This window comes from Xiphophorus maculatus, chromosome 21 (genome assembly GCF_002775205.1).
Source record: "Xiphophorus maculatus strain JP 163 A chromosome 21, X_maculatus-5.0-male, whole genome shotgun sequence".
In the NCBI taxonomy this organism is placed as follows: Eukaryota; Metazoa; Chordata; class Actinopteri; order Cyprinodontiformes; family Poeciliidae; genus Xiphophorus; species Xiphophorus maculatus.
Window position 1 is genome coordinate 19508735 of NC_036463.1, and position 23331 is coordinate 19532065.

A 23331-nucleotide genomic window follows, 5' to 3' on the forward strand; every position below is an offset into this window, starting at 1 on the left:
TGGGTAATGTTGGGAATAAAGAATTCTGTGTGTTCCTCTTATCTGTTTTAGCTACTTGCATGCTCTGATATACACACATGCACATTCGCTAAGGAACGCCCTCTTTAGGACCTAGTTTACATAGAGGCCTACTAAAGGAAGGCCTCTATGTTGTTAGGTGTCATTTTTGCTGTGCTTTCCCATAAGAAAAACATGACAATGGATCAGCGTTGCATTTTAATAAATGGAATTCATGAATCCGAGTCACTGACTCTTCTTGAACCTCATACATCACAAATCTAGCTGGAGGAAAAATCATCTCCAACAGCAAAAACAACCAAAACAAACTACCGTATCTAGTGCTGGTATGAGAAATGACTCACGGTCTTTACAAGGTATTGAAAAACCTACTGCTAGCTGAAAGTTAAAGCTCATTTAGTTGCACTTTATTTTCTAAGCTGCCTTGGCTTGTGTAAAACTTCCTGACAATGTGGAAGTGCTGTGATAAAATATTTCCTCCTTAAGGATTCTTCTTTTGCTCTAGCTTGCAGCTAGTTAGCTAGCTAGCTAGTTTTTTGTGTCTATTGTGGGTAAGTGGAAATTTATCGGCAGTTTGCTGGATGATGTATATCTTTGCCACTGACTCACTTCTTTTGCCAACTCACACAATGCTAAATGCATTCTGGGCAAAACAGCTGGGCACTGCCACTATATAAAAATATGTGATTTTTTGTTTTTTGATGCAGGTCTTACAAAAAGTCTTACATTTAAGTTGGTGAAACCTGCACAAACCCTGATTAACACACTTGGACACCACATGCTCAACCAATCTTAGAGCAATACTCTTTCTCATAATTAAGTGGGCCATGACACGATCATAACGCTGCAGTTCTATATTACAAAACATCTTGTTATTGTTGTAGCAGGCAATTGTTATTGAACCTGTCAATAACAATTGAAGCAAACACCCACATGAAGTAGCTCATCCTGTTTCTATTAAAACTACATCATCACTGTTTGAATCAAATTGTTGAAACGAACTGAGTTTTCTGCGACATTCTCATGTGGTGCGGAGGCACCTGTGCAAACAGAGGCGAGAGGCCGTGTGCAGAGACCAGCTGCATATCGAGCAGATTTAAGACGCTAATCTCCTTTGTGTTCTCGCCGTTCGGTGCTCTGTGTTCACATTCCGTTTCGGTGGTTTCCTTTGAGGTGGCAGCTGAAACAAAAGGCTGATAGCTGCACAGATCACAAGAAGAAAGCCAAACCCGATCATCCTTCAAATCTGATTCCAGCACACTCTCCCCTTCCTTAGGCTGCTAAATATCTTTGTCTTGCCTCCCTCGTCTTTCCACATGATAAGCACTTTTCTCTCCCTCTTTCTCTCTCTCTCTCTATATATATATCCGAGGCAGAAGTTGAACAATGACATGCATGACTGTAATACATTGTAATCTAAGGGACATCTACTTCATACCTCAGAGCGCAGACGGGGAGCCGTGCCAAGCTCGGCGCACGTCGTATTTGCAATTATGATCCCCAGAAGCCTTCTTCAAGATTATTTAAATGCATAATTAGTGACGGATTAATTACATTTTCTACATTGATTCTGATTAGATGTGATGAAAACTTTGGGTTTAATCAACCTTGCAGCACCTAAGGAGTTCGGTTTGAGTTTGATCTCGGTTTTAAAATTAGTTCAGACGTAATTAAAAATCAGATTCGCATGACTATCATTACTGCTTACGCTTCCGTGAAGGTGTTTTTTTTTATGTGTAAAATACAGCAGAAGAGGGTTTCTTTTCTTTCTTTCTGTGTTCCATGTGAAATACACACAACTGAAATAACTTGAGCGTCTGAGCTAAGTGAAAATCTGTTCCAGTGCACACTACTCTCAGTGGGTGTGCAATGTAAATATATTCTGCTCTAATGAGGCGAATGAATTCAGTGTGTTTTGTTCAGAGCTGCTATACCTTTTGGGACACAGTTTGTTTTTTTTTTTTGTTTTTTTTTCCATGGCTCCTCTGATGTTGCTAAAAGAAAGAAGTTATGCACTGCAACTGATAAAAGAAAACTGGCGCTGTCTGCTGATTTCAAATACAGCTTCATTGATCTGCAGGGAGTCGGCTGAAAGTTAAAGCTCATTTAGTTGCACTTTATTTTCTAAGCTGCCTTGGCTTGTGTAAAAGTTCCTGACAATGTGGAAGTGCTGTGATAAAATATTTCCTCCTTAAGGATTCTTCTTTTGCTCTTTGTGCCGTAAATGTTACAGATCAACAAACATTATGAGACAAAAACAGGAGTTAGTATGAACTGCTTTTTAAAATTGGTTTATAAAGGGAAAATCCATCCAAACCAGCTTGGCTCTATGTGAAAAAGTAATCTTCTAATGGATTGGTCACTCTAATTGGCCACAATGTCTGCAATAACAATGAGTGGAGGAATTTTGTGCCCTTTCTTCTGGAAAAATTGTTTTAATTGGAATGTTTTCAAGAATGTTCCATATCATGCCCCAAGGTTTTCCATTGGATTAAGGTTCAGTCTTTAACCAGGCCACTCCAAGACCCTTCTCGCTTCACGCTAGGGATTACTTTCTCACTGCATAGCCCAAGCATGCCTTATCTCGAGACAACGTGCCCTTGTTGAGATTTTCTGGTTGAGAGAAATCTTGGTTCAGTTGTTTACATCAAGTTTTCCCAGTCCTGAAGTAGCACTGCAGTCTTAGACCAACATGCTATGTAATGAGATGCACATCCTCCAAACAGTTCTATCATTGTCTTGTCAATCCGCTGTTTTTTTCGGGGGTCTCTGTGGTCAGCTGGCATTTTGACGTTGGAAGTCTCCCATGGATTATGTTTTCACCCAGTCTCTTAATTATGATTATATCATAGACACTGACTTTTACGGACCTTTATGGGAGGTTTGTGGTACTTCAGATTTTGTTCCCTGTTTGTTTGTACGCTCTAGAGGAGTTGGGTAGGATTAGGCTTAGATAGGTTTTTGAATTTTTTTCACATCAAGCCATGATGTAGTTCTTTAATGAGGTCTTTCTGCTTTCTTCATGTTGTCAGACAGGTACTCTTTGAGCAATATTTTCATTCTGGCAGTAACTAGGCCTTGGTGTGGCTGGTGAAATGGAACTCAAGTTTTCAGAAAACTTGAGTTCTCTGGTCAAAGGAGGACCAGTACTTTTTTTGATGATCCTGACCCATTGAATTCTGACTGCACAGCACATCTGTACCACAACTGTATATTTAACACTCTGACATTTTCTGTCCTTCCAGTGGATGAAGACACAGAGGAGAGCTACCGGTCAGGCCTTGAGTCGATGTCCACGAGCGGCGACCTCAGTCTAGGCGGCGGGCTGGTTGATGACAAACAGAAGGACGGTGCCCTGGGCGGGCCGAAGGAAACCAAGAGCGTGGACAAGGAGAAAGACAAGGACAAGAACAAACCAAAGAAGGGTGTGCTGAAGGGCCTGGGTGAGATGTTCAGGTAGGAACACCAGAGGGCCGAAGCTGTGCTCCCACACAACACCGACACCCTGACACACTCCGTTTGCGTTGCCCTGAGCACCAATCGCTGTTTTGTTTAATTCCACACAACACGTTCAGCAGTGGATCATACAGACTGAATACATTCTCTGGATGTTGCCAGCGCTAATCAGGGACCCTTTTCCTTGAACCCTGTGAGATGCTGGAGTGATGGAGCGAGGGGGTGGGGGGTTGGTTATCGACCTCAAGGGCCTTTGGCACTTTAGAGCAAGATTATTTTTAATAAGGGCAACATGTTTTATTCATAATCCCATGTGCGCGGGCCTTCTATCCACATCGCTCAGCATTGGTTAACCAGCAGACATTGTTCAGAGCCGGTGTGAGCGTTAATGGGGAGGGGCCCGAACGTCGCTTGGGGAATTAAAGACCTTTGGAGATGTTAAAATCGACTTTGAATCAGTTAGCACTGCCGCCTCTTCCTGACTCTAATAGCTTCTGTTTCAACATGGAGCTGCAGGATTCCAGCAAAAGCATATACATATTTTACTTCTTCTCTCTGAATCTTTTTGCTACTATTATCCAACCACACAGGATTCTTTATATGCAGAAAATCCTATAGCAGGGGTGTATTCTGAATTAAACCCGAAGTGACTCTCCTGTTTTCCAGCATTGTCGGTCCCTTGGAAATATCTGGCAAAATTAAATGACACATCTACAGTGTGACCTTGTCTTTGCAATCATAAATATCAATTTATGTTTTTCCAATTTTGAGAAGGTTTTTAAGAACCTCATCATTGTCAATCTGAGTTTTTTTCCAAATTGCCACGTTTCTGTCAAGTAAATTTTGTAATTCCAATTTGTGCAACTATACGGTCAATGGATGCCTCACTTCTCATATTTGTATTGTTTAAGATTTTTTAAATCTGTGTAACATTTTCTACTCGTTAAATTGCAATATGAAAAATGTAATAAAAAAGAAGAAGATACTCTTACAAGGCACCGTACTTTAGAAGTCCTGTGATCATTGTCATTGTATTCTTGAAGTCTTTATATATAAGCCCCCCTCATGTTTTCACACAAATGAGAATAGAGCATTTAAATTATGCACATTAAAAACATTTGCTTTCAATCACAGATGCGACTATCGACGCAGAAGCATTCCCAGACTTGCACTCGAATAAAACTCACATCCTGCAGGTATCAATTCAGCATTCCCGTCGCATGAAAAACTTCCAATGGAGTTCCATAAATTATTTCGGTTCTCTGCACATTTTAATATGGCATAAATTAACGGCGAAGGCGCTCTCCACCGCTATCGCGCCGTAAGTTGTTTTCATGTGGATTACCTTAATAGGATTAGTTAGCATATCACTGGGAAAGGCACAGAACTCTGAACAAAAGACGACAAGCGTGTTTCCAGGTCACAACTGACAAACGCGCGGGGGTGGGGGCTTGTTCGTTTTGAATGATTTCAGTTTTGCACATTTCATGTTTTTTTTTTTTTTTTTTTTTTTTTATGGTTGCTCAGTTGTCATTTCAAGGTTTGGCAACAATATACAAGTCACACATCAGGCAAAAGCGCAAACACGCAGAGATGGTTTTTTAAAATTTTTTTAGGAACTGCAGATCATTTGAATAGAGGTAGCAATTTGAGCCAGAGGTCTGACACTCTGACATGCAATCAGTGCTGTGAGCAAAGCTTAAATCTTTCTGAGTAGCTGTGTGCTGCTGGTGATTTTCCCTGTGCATGTGGGCCCGGTACATGCCCTCCTTGGCCCCATCATCGTTCTTCATTATCTTTGAGTGCCACAGTCACTTAAGAGTTGGCATGCTGCGGGCCGCTCTGACACTCCCCCTGCTCTGTGCGTTTAACGGCAGGCCCCACGCCTCCTGAATACAAAGAGGGAGACCTGCGAGCCTACGACAGCGTGTCAAGGCCACTGTGTAAAACATGTGGAAATTTCTGGGTGTGAAAAGTTTAAAATTTGCTTTGAAAATCTAGGAAATTTTGAGATTAATCCCGGAAAATGTTCTAGAAAAATCTTAGAAATTTCTGAGTTTGAAAGCTCAAAAAAAAGCAGAAATTTTCTCGAATTTTTAAAACAGTATCTTTCACTTGGAAGTTAAAAATTTGCTTAGAAGAAATCAGAAATTTTGATATTAATCGGAAATTTTCTAGAAAAAAATGGAAATTTCTGAGTTTGAAATGTTGAACATTTTTGACTTTTGGAAATTTTCTGAACGTCAATACTTGAACATTTTTGACTCGAGTTTCAAGTTTGTTCTAAAAAATTTCCTAGATCAGTATCAAAAAAAATTTTCTTGCAATTTTCATACTTTGAGTTTGAATATGTTTACTTTTTTTCTGGAAAAAAGGAAAGTTGTGAGTTTTTTAATCAAAAATATTTGTAAGATTAATTCCCAAAATTTTTGTCTCTTTTTGTGTTTTCTCCTATCTTCGATGATCCTAATATGCCGTCGTAGTGAACCAGCCTGACTCAGCCTCAAAGTATTGGCGTCGTCTCTCAACAACTTCTACTTCATGTCATTTTTCAGCTTAAATCCTATCAAACTCCTCGCACCGTCTTAATGTCTTCTCTTCGTTTTTCTCCCACTCCACCTGACAGTTTTAAATACTTAACAATGGCAAAGAACTGAGGTGAAAATAAACGCGTCTCGCCGGGTGCAACAACAAAACACTAAGTGCTGTGAAATGCCTGGCGGTCAGGAGGGAGGATAGAGAATCAAAGTGTCATATCTGTCTGTTGTGTGTCTCGCTTTTAGCAATTCCGGCGAAAGTTTTGTTTCATTTCAGGGAGGGGAAAGTTGCACTGCTCATGACAAAGGCTCCGGCTGACAGGGGAAGGAAAACGCTCCTTGAAGGCTCACGCTTCGCGGACGGAATTTGTAGCGCTGATTTTCACATTCGGGTGTCTCAGCGTTGCATCAAAACATCAAAAAGACATCCTGATTAGGTTAATCCTTTGTGCTGCTCGTCTCCGTGGTTTTCATCAGCATGAATTGGACAGCCCGCCGCGTCTCCCAGATGCATGTCTTCCACACGTTCTGCCTCTCAGGATTTTCAAGGAGTTTTGCAACTCGCTGCAGTTTGAGCTCATTTGCATGCAGGCCTTCTTGGATGGCCTGATGAACGCGTTGTCCACGTCGGCCTAATAGACAGCCTTGTTGGGAGTGCATTAACGTCGGTGCCAGGAGAAATGGAGGGATGCCTAATATATAGGAGTTCAGGGGAAGAAGAGGTGGAATGCAAAAAAAAAAAAAGAAAGAGTCAAGTGCCAGAATGTATAAAGTTGTGTTGTACAAAAAGGGAGCTGAAAGTCATGCTGGGCCTTTCTGGATTCCTACCTCTTCTCAATAGTTTACATTACAGGCAGACAAAAGTAATTTGGCTCAAAAAGTGAGACATGTACGCTGTAGTGTTTTACTAAACACAAGAGTGAGATGTTGTACTTTCTCTCTTTTGCCACATTTAAACTCCTCAGAGTTTATAATGTGAAGCCAGACCGAAGTATGTAGAATATAGTTTATTAACCAAGTTCAGTCAGTGTGAACATCCACTTTCTAATTTAAAGTTCATGTCTGGACTTTAAAGCTGCATTATGCAACTTATACTTAAAAACCCCCCGACATATTTGTTAAAACTGTCACCATGTCGTGAAAGTACATTAGGAGACACTGGAGAAAATCGAGCTCCTCTGCCTTCTTCCCGTGTTCCTACTGCACAAATACCCCACTTTGTCAGAAACAACCAATCAGAGACATGAGGAGGGTCTTAGCACTGTCACTCATGCTCGTGTACAAGCTGCTCCCAACTTCTCCTTTGCTTATCCACCACAATGGAGTCTGCCATGAATGCTTAAACTAATTACCATGGCCACCAATGACATCAGATAAACGATTTTCCTGCAATGGTGAGTTGTTTTTCCACCTTTGTACACGTACACAGAGCTAAGGCCCTCCCCCTTGCTCTGATTGGTTGTTTTTTACCAGGAGTGGTGCATTTCTTCAGATGGCAACAGTAGCTCAGGGAGGAGGTGGAGGAGATGGATCTTTTCACAGATTATCGGTCTCATGACAAACTGTCACAAATGGTGACCAATTTAGCACAGGAATATCCTGGACATTGAATCTCCTCCAAGAGTTGACCTTCCAGAATCTCCATGTATGGATCTCTATCCTCCTTCCCACTAAACATAATCAACTTTTGTGACTCGAATGGAAAAACATCCCCCAGAGCATGACGCCGCCACCACCATGTTTCACTGTGAGATATCTCAGAATGATGCCAGCGCACTTAGTTTCTGTTTTCTCTAATTAATCTGTCAACTGTTCACATAACAGCTGTTTAACTGAACATTTGCTCTTGGAATAAATGAAACAAGTGGACTGAAATGACCTCCGAAAGTGAATGAGGGTTATCAGAATAAATGGAGTTATTCTTTTTCTTTAAGTTTAACACTTCCATTATGTTTCTTTCACTATTTTTCCAAGCATTATGGACATTTTTGCACTGTAAGCGACCCAGTAGACTACTCTATAATCGTATGAATGGAGTGGGCTCTGCATGTTTGCGTGCAAAAGATAAAACCAGCCCTGGGCAGCGATGCATCGGTGTTATTCTAAAAATGCCCGTTACATGCATGTTGTCACAGTGTACATGTCTGCATTCATTAGGCTATAGGGGCCACATGGGGCCACATTATCCCCCCTAACCACTATCCTTTATTATTTATGTCCTTTCTAGTGGATAACACGTGATCGTTACCTTCCAGTCCGATCAGGATTGTTTCCATGTCTGCAGCTTAGCCCAGGGCCGCGTTGGCATGCTATCGCACAACGATGCCTCTAGAACTCCCTTCAACTGGACTAATGAGGTGTTGTTTATCTGCTCTGCGACTGGCTGACCTCTTCCATCAGAGCCCCAAACTCCATCACTTGGTGTGAAAGTGTGTCACGTCTACGAACATGCACCAAATAAAGGAAACAGATGGACGTGCGGAGCACCCACCCTGCAAAAACGCAAAACCTAACCGAATATTTTTGGTACAGTTTCTAATAAATATCTTGGTGTGCTTGAAATAAGACAAAACTAACTCACAAGTAACTTTTCTGCAGCATATGAGCTTGTTTTAAGTCAGTAATTCCCTAATATTGTTCTAGTTTCAATGGCGGATTATTTCATTAAAACATGGGAAAACATTTATTGTTGTAAGTGGAATAATCTACATGTAATTTCACCCAAGCTACAAAGCTAACGCTGCACTGCAAAAACACAAAAAGTCTTTTTTTCACACTGGTTTCTAGTGCAATATTGAAATAAAATACAAGTAACTGTTCAGCAAGATATGAGCCTATTGTAAGGATAATTCCTTAAAATTGTTGAGAAAGTACTAGTTCCTCTGATAGACTATTTCACTAATAACATGGTGAAAATGTCTTGAAATAATCTGCCAGTGGAACCTGAACTTTCTTATCGATATTCAAGAATTACTCACTTAAAACAAGCTCCTGTAACTTGCTGAAAAGTTACTTGTACATTTTTATTTCAAGTTCACTAACATGTTTGCACTAGAAACTAAACTGGAAAAAATACTTGGTAAATTGTTATGTTTTTGCAGTGCAGTGTTAGCTTTGCAGCTTGGGTAAAATCATATATGCATATACATAATTCATATCCTATATGTGATTATATGTGATAGTTAAATATATTTATGAAGATTAGACTTGTATGCATTAATATGCATTCAAACATTTTGTCTTTAACTTTTTTTTCTTTTTTTTCACTTTGATACATCAGAACAGCAGTAGGGAGACAGGGGAAATGCAAAGAAGGGCTGGGAAGGGAAAAGGTTTCCACAGAGAGGAGGTGGAGGTGGGGAGTGGAGGGAGAAAGGGAGCGTGTGCACTGGAGTGAACTGGGGCACTGGGGGAGAATGGAAACCAAGGATGAAAAGCAAAGGGAGACGGGGAAGGAGAGAGGGATGAGGAAAGAGGGCAGCCTTTTTTTGCAGTCAAGCCATCACGCCACTGTCTGCCTGCCTGCAGGAAGGTTTGGGGGATCTGTGGAGGTTTTTGTACATCTTAATGCGGGATGCTGGGCGAGCGAGCTGCGAGGCGCATGTAGATCTGCGTGTCTGCTCGCATGTAGTGCTCGTCTGCGTGTGTGGAAGTGAAAAAGATTGCTTTAATAGGCTCTGGCATCAACTTCAACCCTTCCTCCCCAGTGTATTCTCACCCACACAGACACTCTCCCCCCCTCCCACACACACAGTTTTTTTTTTTTTTCTTGATTTTTACTACCCTCCCCACCAATCTGATAAGTGGCATGCCTCATGCGGAGCCATCAGGCGACACTGGAGCTTAGTGTGACAGTCGCGACCCCCTCTCTCCCCCCTCTGTGTCAGCCCCCTCCTCCCCCACCAATGCGCAGCCCCTCTCAAGGCTGCGCAGGGGCACTCCGGAGGACCGGGGCGTCGCGGTGAAAGCCGGAGAGGAAGGAAGCTTTGTGTCCTTCAGCCCCTATTATTATGCAGTGAAGGAGCCGGCCTGAAGTGCCTGGGACTGGACCAGAGCAGGACTAAAGCGTGTATGGGCGTGTGTGTGTGTGCGTGTTTTTTTTTTCTGTGCATGCACTAGTACTGCCTGGAATATGGATAACATATTACGAAAAGCGTGACCAGCTCGTCCACGTATGTCACTGCAAAAACACAAAATCTCACCAAGTATATCTGGTCTAGATTCTAGTGCGGATATCTTAGTACACTTTAAATAAGGCAAAACTATCTCATAAGTAATTTTTATTTTAAGTCAATATTTCCTTAATATTGATTTTTTTTAAAGTACTAGTTCCATTGGAAGATTACTTCACATAAAATTATATTTTTCACATTTAATCTAATCCAGGTATTTCTATCGTCTAGTTGTTAGTGCAAATATTGTAGTACACTTTAAATAAGACAAAACTAAGTTGCAAGTAACTTTTCAGAAAGATATAGGAGCTTGTGAAAAGTATATATTTCCTTAATATTGAGGAAAAAGTAAAAGTATTATTATAATAAGACATTTTTCACACAAAATCTTACCACCTATTTTTTGGTCTAATTTGTAGTGCAAGATATGAGTCTCTTCCAAGTCCAACATTCTTGAATGTTGATTAAAACGTCCTGGTTCTGTTGTATGGTTCACTTATAAGAAGACCTTTTCCACATTTTAGAAGTGAAATAATCTGCCAGTGGAGCTAGTATGTTTTTAAAAATCAATATTAAGGAATTATTGATATATAACAAGCTCCTATATCTTGTTGAGACGTTACGTTTAAATTAGTCTCATCTTATTTCTGAGATATTTGCACTAGAAACTAGACCAAAAAAATAAAAAAGATAGGTAAGAGTTTGTATTTTTGCAGTGTAGCAAGTTCCTCCACGACTCTTCCCTGCTCATGTTGTTAAAAACCAATGATGAACAAGCTTGGTTCATCATTACTACACTGCAGTGACACATGTGTTGGTTTCCTGCAAACACACACACACACACCCTCTCGGTTTAACACACGAGCCTCTCCGCTTCCCTACGACATGCGCTCGCATATTGTAATATTGTGCCACATTTGATTTGAAGACAGCAATTAGACGCCTCCACATGAGAGCCCTGACATCTGCTGGATGTAATCTGAGAGAAAATGATAATTGTTCTGCTTTTTTTCTTTTTTTTTTCCCCGCCTCACTTATCACAATGTCTGGGCTGAGGTATTAAAGGCAAGCGTGAGGCGCAGCATCAAGCTGGAGCCTCTGCGTAGCAATGAGTGTCATGTGGAGTTATCTGAACAATGGAGTAATTATATAAGAAGTCATTTAAAAAACACATCTTTAATGTGGATGGTGAAGTGAGCACAAACAGTAACTTGTATTTGGATAAGATTAAGAAAAGTAAACTGAGGGAAATTAGTTTTGTTTTGAATATTTCTTGAACTTTTTCATTTTTTTTGTCTCAGTTTCAGTGTAGAATTTTAAAGTTTGAACAAAACAAAGTAGTGAACTTAATGTTAGGTCGGTTTTTCAAATAAACATCTAAGAAATGTGGCATGCACTTGTGTTCACCCTCAACTTACTCATACACCAATAAAACGAAATTTAGTCCAATGAAATGCCTTCAGAAGTAAACAAAGTGGAACACTGCAAAAACATAAAATCTTACAAAGTATTTTACTTATGTCATGGAATTTTTTTTATAAGTGAAATAATCTGCTAGGGAACTAGTATTTTCTTTTAAATTAATATTGAGGATTTTTTTTTACTTAAAACAAGCTCATATATCTTGCTGAAAAGTTACTTTTAAGTTAGTTTTGTTCTATTTCAAGTGTACTAAGAAATGAACACTAGAAACTAGATTTTGGGTTTTTTGCAGTGAGGGTTTATGGCACACCTAAAAACTTTTCTTGTCTGCTGCTAGACTAACAAGGCCAGACAAGAAATGTATTAACTAGTGAGGCAGCCAAAATGTAAAGAGCTCGTTAAGAGGAGCTACAGAGAACGAATCTCAGGTTGGAGAATCGGTTGTCACGTTACTAAAACAATTTCCATATATGTTTTTTAGAAATATGATGGAAACGATATCTTTTGAAATAAATTCCTCAGTTTCGCAAGAACGTTTTTACCCTCGCTTTGAGATGGTTTTGGTTCTTGTGGAGAAGACTTGATGATCTAAAGGGATGAAGGAAACACTTTTGCCAAATAAATTCTGACATAGTGAACATTTACCTCATGATGGATCGGCTGTTTCCACTGTTGGCGTGCAACAAAACCTCTTTCCAGTTTTCTAATATGTGCGACTATGCTAGCTTGAAACTACAGCATAGTCAACATCTTAGAAAAGTACGTTTTCTAACACCTGTTAGAGGGTGTGAAAGACTCCAGACTGAGGCGTAGTTTCACCTTCCAGCGGGGCAATGTCACCAAGCATTCAGTCAGAGCAGCAGTGGAAAAGCCTGGATGAAGGCAGGCAGTAAGTATCAATGTGATTAAATGGTCCTCAATGAAAACAAACGGCACATTTTTCCAAATCTTTATTAGTTAGAACTGTATTTTTGGTGATCCCAAAGACTGGCACACCACATTAACACATGCCATGTAAGTTACAAACAGGCCAAAAATGCGGCATGGGGGGACCAAATTAGTAACAATACATCCCCCCAGTGAGAAGATTAGCGAGTCAAAAACAAGCCAGTTAAATAACTAAACTCCAGAGTACAGCATATTAAAGCAAACACAAACGCCTTTGTCTGGTGTTAAATAATTAAATGTAACCATCAGATTGTTGCGGGGCTTCAGGACGGGGGGGTGACGGCTAACCGATTTAGACATGGGGTGAATCAAAGTGATGGGATTAAATGGAGAGGTTGAAGGGGGGGTGTTATTTAACCCACCGTAGAAAAATGATTGACAGTTTTGACTGGTTGGGACTTCTCTGCTTTTGGCCGCTCAGTGCAAATATGACTGGGCGGCACCGGGCCTCCGTCAGACGGCTCTGGAGTAATTAGGTTTTGAATGCTGCATGCAGTGCTCCAAGATAGACCTAGAAGCACGGAGAGTAGGGGTGTGTGCGTGTGCGGGGGTGTTCGTGTGAGAACAGAGGTGGTACTGCATGATGGAGTTAATTGAATCTGAAATCTTGTTGGCCTGAAATGAGATCCACCGATGTCTCATGCTGCGTCTCGTGCAGAGGGGCTGCAAACATGACTGAATTCATAAAGTGCCTTATTAAAGAGCTGAAATTAAGTGTAGCAGTGCAACTCTTTCATAGTCTACCAGGCCCATAACTGCTAATGATCCAACCCCGACGGAATGTCAACCCAAAGACAATCTCTTTCTTGTTTCACTCCTCCCTTTGTTGCTCCTTTCCACTTGAGCTTCTATTGCCTCTCCTTTCCTCCGCCGTGATTTTACACAGAGTGCATCCAGTGTTTCTTGACTTTCTCCTAATCTATTTGATATTTTGCTTCTTTTTTTTTAGACGACGAGACACTTTGATGTTATTTCCCACTTTGGGCTGGAATCCCTTTGATCAATGCAAGGAAGGCTGCTCAACCTGAAATCTCTCTCCGAGGATAGGCAGGCCGATCCAAAGTTATGAAAAATCATTTTAAAAAAGCTGCACGCTGATTTGAGAAAGGATCGGTTTCGTATTGTTTTTCTAAAACAGTGTGAGTAAACCATTAATATTCCCTGTAATAAAGCGTATTAAACATCTTCGAAGAGGAAAGAAAAAAGCCCAATAAGCTGAATTAGAGATGCATAGCATGTTTGATATTGCGGAGACAAAGGTGAGAAATGCACAGGGGGAATCTATTTATTTTCTCCTATGCGCTATGCAAATGAAGTGGGCCGCCTGCTACAGTGGAAGTCATTACTAGTCCGCTCACCAATCTCCTTGGCTCAGAATGTAATGAAACAGAGGCCTTTGGCTGAAATGACCTTTCCCATTGGTGGAGTTCCCTCATGTGCATAGACGCTAACATACACGGTAGATAGTTTGCGGGAGAGACAATCACCGGCATGGCGAGGAGGAAGAACAAAAGCTCTGAAAATTGCTTTTGAATTGCAAAGATAATATCAATCAACGTTGAATTACATTTCTGATTTCCATCAAAGGCAACCAATTAAAGGCAGGAAGCGGATTCCTCTTGCTCTGTCACCACCTCAACATGTGTTCGGCATGTTAAGAGAAAATGTCTGCGTTCTTTTTTTTTCTCCTCCTCAACAGTCTTCAAAGAGTATGTCAGGGAATGTGAGATTCCTTCTTTTTTCCTTTTTTTTTAGTTGGATCAGAATTTCATTCCTTCCTGTGTTTGTATTGAAGGAATCTTAATTGGTGCCTGGCTTCCATACCATACGGTAACTCACGAGTCTGCTCCTGGTAAAGGTTGTACATTTGGGGAGAGAGGGTTTGAATGCATGGCTGAGATGGATAAGGTGGTCCAGAGCAGCAGATTATTATCAAGGCATGTTCAGATCATTAGTGAATAGGTCGTTGGAGGCTTCACGCCTCTGTTGTGCCTGATGGGCATTGCCTCGCAAAATGACTAATGTCCTCAAATTTTTCACATTTTGTCAAGCCACGCTCATAAACAATGGGAACACACTATAAAGGTCAAAAAAGTTTTGCCAAAGTTCAAAACAGGGTTATGTTAAAAAACAACAACAATCCCAAGTTGTTTCATCTACCTACAGGGAAAATGGGAAATTGCCTGTATTGCCGGCTTTCAGTCACGTGACCCGAATGACACGTGAAATACAGATGGAGGGCCAGAAGTGGGTTTCTCTGTTTCAAAACAAAGTAAATTTGATCACAGCAGTACACTAATGCCCTAAATAGGCTGGAACAGACAAGGCATCTAAATGGGCTGCATTTACTTCCAGCCCTCCATCTGCATTGGGTGACGTCGGTGCTACATCATCTGAAACCCAGCAATAGCACTCTTCTTGTCCAGAAGTGCTTCACACTACATTCAACCAAGTACCTTGCCACCATCAGTTTCAAGGTACTTGGTACCTTGCCAAATACTTGGCAAGATACCAAAGTACATCATTGTAGCCACAGGTTCTCTGGAACAGTCCAACAGAAGCTCGACTGTTGCCACCAATAGTTTAGGTGGGTCAAGTGTCTTGCCCAAGAACATTACAATGAACATCCTAAAGTAGATTATTTTTCAAAAATGTCATGTTTGCAGTTTTATTTTGCTCGACTGTGAGCAAAAATGCCTCTTTGGATTGTAAAAGTTACAGAAACCTTGAACTGTACCTACAGTAGAATAGCTGCAAATTAAGTATCATCAAGTGTTGGAATAACACAGTCAGACCTAATCCATATGAGAATTTGTGGCAAAACTTGACAGTTGGGGTTCAAAGACTCTAGATTTGAGCTGAAGCTCCTTTGACTCTCTAGATCAGCAAATCTGGTAAAGGGAAATGCCCCAAAAGACTCCCAGCTGTAATTGCAGCTAAAAGTGACTCAACAAAATTTTGACTCAGGGGGCACTGAATACTGAATACATACAATCCCAGTAACATGCACAGGTTTGTGCTTATTATGCCAGTAAATGTGAAAAGGGTTTATGGGGTAAAGATTCTCTAGCGACGCACCGCCAACTTGCTACACCAATGGGATATAGACAGCTTAGAGGCGTAGAGAAGTTTATTGTGCTACATGTTTTAATATTTATTTGTGGAATGATTTTGGAATCAGCAGATATACTTTTCGGATTGAGCCATTTCTTTCCAGTATTTGCTCTTGTCATGTTGAAATCCTGAGTGCAGCTTTCTTTTTTTAGCTCTTCTCAAAGGTGTTTTAAGATGACTAATTCAGCTTTAGAGGAGGACTGTCCCAAGTTATTTATCTGACTGCATCCTCTGGACTCCTACTTTTGCTCATCCTCACTTCGTTCACCATCACAGTCACCCCACCCCGCTCTTTTCTTTCCAAATGTCCTGACACAACTGCCCATCCCCTCCTGTTTCACCGCTGCCCTGGAGATTCATCACGGCATTGACAGAAAGATCTCTCACGTCTTCCTCGAAATGCTTTAGGGATGTATATCACAGCTCAGCAGTTCTGCTGTCTCCAATCTCCAATGGTCTCACATGCAATGCTTGGGCAGATGCGCGTTCATGCCTGTATTTCAGTCTGACTGTTACGAGACGAGCTGACTGGCCTACCTCCCAGTTCCCTCCACCTCTCCTTTAGGTTTAAAGTCATTAATTTGAGCGGCACGAAGCACATTTGTCTCTAGACTCGTCAGCATTGAACTTTGTTTGCAAACAAGAATCAACAGAAGAGAGCTGTCTTGTAAAATAATGTTAATCAACTTGTTATTTTTTATAACAAAGGTACTTTGTTTGATGTGAAAACACATCTAATTGAGTCTCCAAATCTTTTACATAAGATTCTCCACCTCTGAAACTGGATTTCCAATAACCACAACATTGTGCAAGTTGAAATCAGGAAAATAAATTTACTTAATGAAAAAAATACATTTGTGCTAGGACGAGGTGGTTTTTCAGCCATATTAAAACAGATGTATTATGCAAAACTACACTTTTTTCACATCCCACGAGTCACATGATCAACAGCCAGATGTTGCGACAAAGAAGACGACAGGAAATAGTAGGAGGATCACGTTTTGTTTTCGTTTTTGTTATGAGTCATTCAAACTTGTTGAATTCATATTTCCTCTTAAAAATCGACAACGCCAATTTCCCCAAAACACCACATATGTTCCCTAATATAAGGGGTTTGTTACTCCAACGTCTGAATAAGACACCAACTTCTCCTCTGATGTCTTATAGATGATGGGTGCTAGCACCATGACTGAATTATGAACTGTTTACATCCGTGGCTGCCATAATTTTTAACGACTTATCACATGAACAAGTTTATTCACGTGATTGTGAATTTTATTTCTTATTTATTGAAAACACCGCAATTGCAAAATTCTGGGGGGAATGGGGGAGTTCGACATTAGCAGAATATAGACAAAGATTTTTCTCATATTTGTAATAAAACTGTGGCTTGAGACGACTTGCAAAGAAGCTTCACTAACAGGCGGCCTTGCTTTTCCAACGTCTACCACTGACGTCTGTCATCTGAGAGCTGAATGCTTGTGGACGAGGCATGTGGCAGAAGTCTAGCTGAGGACACAGACTGCAGTAGTGATCAAAATGGCCCATTAGGAATGCAGTGTGCTGTTCTCTATCTAGGTCACAGCCTGAGCCACCTACTCTAGCTCTTCCCTAGAGTCCTCACCATGCTCCCCATCTCCACCCTATCTCCTCCCCATCCCAGCACCCTGTATGGAAGTGGATGATTGGGGCATTAGCTTACCACCGGGTGTGTGTCTATCAGGGAATATGAGCTCGTGTGACTGTCTGTTTCCTGGACACGCTGTGCCTAACAAGGACACTTGATAGCTGTTTATCTGTTTAGCTGTTTTCATGTTTCACTATTTATCTGTCTCTAATTTGACAGAAGCAAAGGACGACTGAAAAAGTAATTCACATAGAGTACCTAGCAAGAGTTTTAGTAGTCATTGACCAGCTAAAAGTCACAAACAGGTGTGGCATAAGATACAATGATTTCTTTGTGTTTCTACTTATACAAATTTTAAAAATATGTTAAAAAAAAAAATCCCACATCTCCACCCAAACAAAATCTTTTTAGGACCACCTTATGCAGAAAAGCCTACAGGATGCTATATCTATCTCTCTCCTTTTTACCTAGTCTACTTTATCCTCCTTGCTGACAAAAAGCTCTCTGTCATAAAGGTAAAACTTGTGGCGTGAGCAACATACAGTTTTCCTGTCGACAGATGCTCCCTCTTGAGTTGTAGATCTTTGTCGTTGCGTCTTGCCCAGTTTAGATGAAAGCCCCTGTCTCAATCTGTAGGAATACCTTTACAAGTCACTGTGTAGAGATTAGGCTATACACAGGTGAACTCTCTTCTCTAGTTAGGCAACTTCTGGAGCAGTTTTATTTAGAAGTACAATTGTGACTGAATGCACACCACTTCTTCACATTTTTATTTCTAAGTATCCTTCGGATGATCCTGCAGGTGAAACAGTCCCTGGTAAACAGACCATTTTTTTCCGTTCTCTGTTATACCTGAAGGATTTCAAAATTGTCGACATCCAAGTCTTCGTAGAGAGGAATCCACCTCTGTAAAGTTCTACTTCCTCAATACAAACACTCTAACCTTTAATGGGTCCTTAACTCACTACATATTGTTTTCCTTCCGCTTCTCAACTATGCACTACATTCTGTTGGTGTGTCACATAAAATCCCAATGTAACACAGTTAAGTTTGTGCTTTTAATGCGACAAATTAAATAGAAATTCTTGTGAATACTTTTTTGAGCCACTGTAATAACAAATCACACACACAAAGCTCACCTTGATTCCTTGGGTGTTAACAGAGAGCCTGAAGGTTTCGTAGTAGATTGCCCTTCAGAAACTCTTCCTCACTGTACTCGTATACTTCATCTAATGGATTTATGAATGCATTCTGACTGTTTATTTGTGTAGTAATAAGAGGCTTTAATCAGGGTTGCCAGGAACTTGAAACGTTCCTCTGAGTGTCTACAAAAACAGCCCCCCCTCCTTGCGCACACACACATAATGCAGTGATTTATGGGAAACATTACAGGCAATCATGTCGAGCTGGGCCGTGTCCTAGGCATTGTTCAGCCTGTTTGAAATATGGAAGAGCCACGGTGCCCCCCGTGATACACAGATTCATCAAGATACAAGCTAGCGCACAAAAAACACAGATACATGTTTGGCTTTCTTTTTCTTTAGGTATGAATAATTATAAGCGGACGAATGCGGTACTCTGTAGCTCGCAAATGCTCAAACGTATGTATTAGTTAGATACTTTAGACAGACCTCTGCTGCAAACACACTATTAAACTCGCACTTCTTCAGCTCAACAGTCTCTTTGATAGTGATAGTTGTTAGTTTAAAGGCAGAGAACGTCCTCCGCTATTCTGATATCATTTCAGTGCCTCAGATGTTGCTGCGGTTCTGTTTATCTTGTTTCTGTCTGGTCTCTGTGGATAGAAAAAAAAGGGGAAAAAACCATCTCTCAGTAAGAGCGGATTAACTGGGATGCACAAATTTGTTTTCAAAATACCCTCCTCTGCATATGTTTTCACAAAAATGACTAAAAAAAGAAACATATTGGACACCCATGGGCCGGGATGCCACACAATACAAACCCGGCTCGATGTGACGGAGCATTCTCCACACGTATTTTGGTTCAGACCATTTCGTCTTTATCTCATTTTTCCTTTCGGGGGTGTTGAATGCGGGGATAAGAAATGCCTATGAAGCTCCGCTTGTCTTTGGCCGCCAACGTCTGCCGACGACCCGACCACCACTGGAACGTAGCTGTTGATCAGGCCATTGGACACGCTCGCAAGCATGAAATCAAAAAGCGGACAACTCAGAAAGATTACTTCTAAAAGAGGAGCTCGAACATGGAAGGAAAGCACACAGAAATGGAGGGGAACAGAAATGGCACGAAGCGCTAATAGACACAGCTGAGAAAAATTTCAAGGCAACAAACAATTTCGGAACAGAGCGCTGCAACGACCAGATCCATTCACCTGGCAGAAAATCTTCATTTCTATGTAAACAGGTTGGTAGCAGCAGGGATATATGGGTAGAAATAGAGCATTTAAATACCATAATTTGACTTGACACACAATGCGCACCTGAAAGTAGTTTCTTTTTCAATATACTTTCCACGGTGAGAGACCGCATGCGATGTTTCTAAAACTGAGCAGCATCCAGCATTACGGTTTCGTTCCTGCTCGTCTGGGAAACCTAAGAGGCGTAGAAGTTTGTGGCGAGAATCGTTTTCCCTCCGATTCGCCTGTGTCGTCGCCCCCTTACTGGGACTCAGTCTGATGTCATGAATAAATGCATGTCATGCCGCCACGGTGAATAACACGCTGCTTTCCCACCCAGGACAAACCATTCTCAACCTCATCTTCCTTTCCCTCCTTTGTTTTTACTCCACTGCTGAAAGACTTTAGAAGGACTTCACCCCCCAGAGCCGAAGCCAATCATAGAGTCCGGCCCACCGCTTCTCTAGAAAAGATTTGGTTGAGTTTGCTCACACTCTTGGCCAAAACACGGGGCTGTCATGGTTGAAATCCCTAACGTGCCAGACGTTGAATTCTTGTCTAGTCAAATGAGTGATTTCTTTCTTCTGAAAGGTCATTTTTTGTTATGCCAGCCACTGTAACTCATGCACTGAAGGATACATCTTGGCTTGAAGTTGATTTTCTTGTGATGTGTCAAATTCAAGTCTCTTGCGAGAAAGAAGTCTGGCAAAGCAGAAAAAGCTCAGACTAACCCTATGGCCTATGGATAATCAATTCCTGGGGGAAAAAAGACAATGGACTGCAGACTGGTACATTAAGTTAACCTCCCTTTCTTCCTTGACGTTACTCTGCCAGGAAAGGGAATAGTTGCATGATGTTCAGGGCAAATTAAAAATGTGCTTTTTCTTTCTTTTACTTCTTGTCTCTATTTGAGTAGTTTTTATTCACAACAGTTGCTTCAACACACAGCGAGTCAAAAGGTCAGACAAATCAATTAAATCTCCTAATAGGTTGTGGTGTAGATCTGTATTCAGATTCCTACGGTATGACAACCTTGAATGCAAATATTATGGTTTTTACAGTGTTAACACAGTTTTAACTCGAACGCAAAGTGTAATGTAGAGACAACTCTACAGACCGCTAGAGATAAACTCCAGTACTCTTCTTGGCATCTTGTAATAAAATCTTTAAACTTTAGGAATGTTTTTTTTTTTTTAGAAATTGAAATCCCCTTTCGACAATTAGGTTCAATGGTCGCAAACCGGGTTTGCAAGAGTCTGTAATCCGTGTAGAACAATTTAGTTCTGTTTTAACTGGCCCATATGGTGCTGATTTTATGTCTGACGTTATGGTGATTTACTCAAACTGGGTTTTAAAGGAGCTCTGTTCTGTGTAAAATTATCCAGTTCAGTTTTAAGATTTTTTAAATATATATATAAAAATGACAATCCACTGGATTGATGGTGAACTATGGGGTAGAATTAAAAAAATACAGCAGTAATCAATTCATTTTAATTGATTACTCCTGTAATCAATTAATTAATTACAGCAGTAACCTATTATCCTTTAGCTGGGATAATAGATAAAGGAATGTGGGAGTACTGTGATATGAGCAGGTCAATATTGAGGTACATGTGGTTTAAGAGCTTATTGCATCTGATGTAGTATTAAAGCAAAACTGAGCATTACTCTCTCAATTCTTACGGCTTGGACTGTCATCATAATTGTAACCAGAGCTGAACATTCAATCAAAGGATTTTAAATCATAAAGTGGAGCTGGTCAAATGTAGGCCAGACTATTACAAAAATGATGAAATTGATATTTAGGTTAGCACTGAGAGGAAGATGGGTATGAAATTCCTAGAGATGTTTGCAGCTAACGGTTAGCATACGCTACCATTGTTGTGTTCTACAGAGGATCCAAAATGCGCCCAGACGAGCATTTAAGTGTTATAAATGCTTAAATGCTTTTATAACACCATGGTGCTTACAATTCACCATGGAAACAACTACATAAGTACTTATGTTTTATACTTTCACAAATTGTCGAGCCAAAATTACTCACCAATATTTCATAAGCTGCGTTTCCATTGACCTTAAAATTGCACAAATTGGAGATATGAAAATAAATTTGTATAATGGAAAAATGGCAATTTAGAGAAAAAACCCTCCTTTTTAGGATTAGGTGTTTTTTTGGCTTTATCAAAATTTGGGTATTGGGAAAACTGCAATTGCAACACTTTTTCACATCACGAGTCATACAATCAACAACTGGATGTCGCTACTGGTGGAAATGACAAAGAAAACGTCAGGAAGAGGATGAGGGCGTGGCATGTTTTTTAATAATTTAACACATGATTTCAATTGCATTTATTATTTATTGGAAACATGTTAATTGCGAAATGGTGTATGGTGACACTAGCAGAATATCAACAAAGTTTTACTCACATTTGCAATGGAAATGTAGCTATAGTACCATCTTAAACCCATAAGCAAACAGTAATAGAGTTAGGTCTTATTACAACTCATTTAAAACTGACATTGTATTGACAATCTGCTTCCCAACAGCAAAGCTATTTAGAAGTAACGCTCTCTTTTTTCCCTTCAACATTTTATTACATTGGACAGAAATGTAAGAAGTTATGAGTCTTTAGTTGTGTTTCTGTGTGCCTGTCTTAACTTTGTGATGTGCTCCAGCCTTCCATTAGCATACAGATAGCATCTCTTTGTTTTTCTCTTTGAGAAAATACAGTTTTAATGGGTCTTTACAGCAGATGAAATCTGAAGGTGGGCGAGTAGTTATTTATTTTCCTCTTGAGTGCCACCAGCACACTTTCAGGGGACGGGTGCTCAAACACCATCAGACCTCCGCGGGGGGGCTTTGCCATGGGAGATATAGATTAAGTTTCAGGTTGGCCGAGCAGAAACCGTAATGATTCTCACTGTCTGCCCTTGAAATTACCTTCTCATCGCGCACTCGGATTGATACACACAGTCATTTTTTTCCTCCTTTCTAACTCACCTGTTTTTCAATCGCAAATTTGAATAATGGCAAATGCTTTAACACTCAGAGTGAGTGCATCATTTCAGGTTAAACCCCCGGTGGTTTTTTTATATCCTGTCACACTCTTTCAAAGCCCACACATTTAGGCAGCAGAAACGGGATGCAGTCTCTGCTTTTGTTTCTCCCTAATTCGGTGAGTAACTCTGAACTAGCCTCAAAAATTCCCCACAGAAGATGTCAAAACAGATTAGCTTCTCTTAAATCCACTCCCCAGATTAAATGATTGTACAAATCAAACTGGCTTTGAGGCTTTGCATAATTTATTTTTTTTCTCTCCCTGTTTAGAAATTCTGTCTTTGACTTTTTACTTCTCTGTTGTGTTTGAGCCTTGACAGACTATTAGTCCATAAATCAATGGAGATGATGTATGAGGCACCCGGTGCTGGGGGGGGGTATAAACCTTTCTGTTTTCTATGATATATGACCATGTATCGTGTTGGATAAATTACAGTTTCACTAACTCCCTTTCATGTATGAGCAGAGTGTAGCAAAATGTTGATTAGTATTTAAAAAAAATTTATTTGGGGGGAAAACAAAACCAACGTAATTGATGTAATACTCAGGAAATTAAGATTGAGTATCTTGAATTGAATATGTTTGATCATAATTTGTCTTGT

At 40.4% G+C, this 23331-nt stretch overlaps 1 protein-coding gene across 4 annotated transcripts in view; it reads left to right on the forward strand.

Moving 5' to 3' along the window:
* The window catches only part of LOC102227608 (partitioning defective 3 homolog), a 383916-nt gene that overhangs the window by 240647 nt on the left and 119938 nt on the right, over positions 1–23331 (forward strand). For all 4 annotated transcript variants that reach the window (XM_023326740.1, XM_023326739.1, XM_023326741.1 and 1 more), the window contains one exon: positions 3264–3474. In XM_023326740.1, the coding sequence (XP_023182508.1) occupies positions 3264–3474 (211 nt within the window). The remainder of the gene's footprint in view (positions 1–3263; positions 3475–23331) is intronic.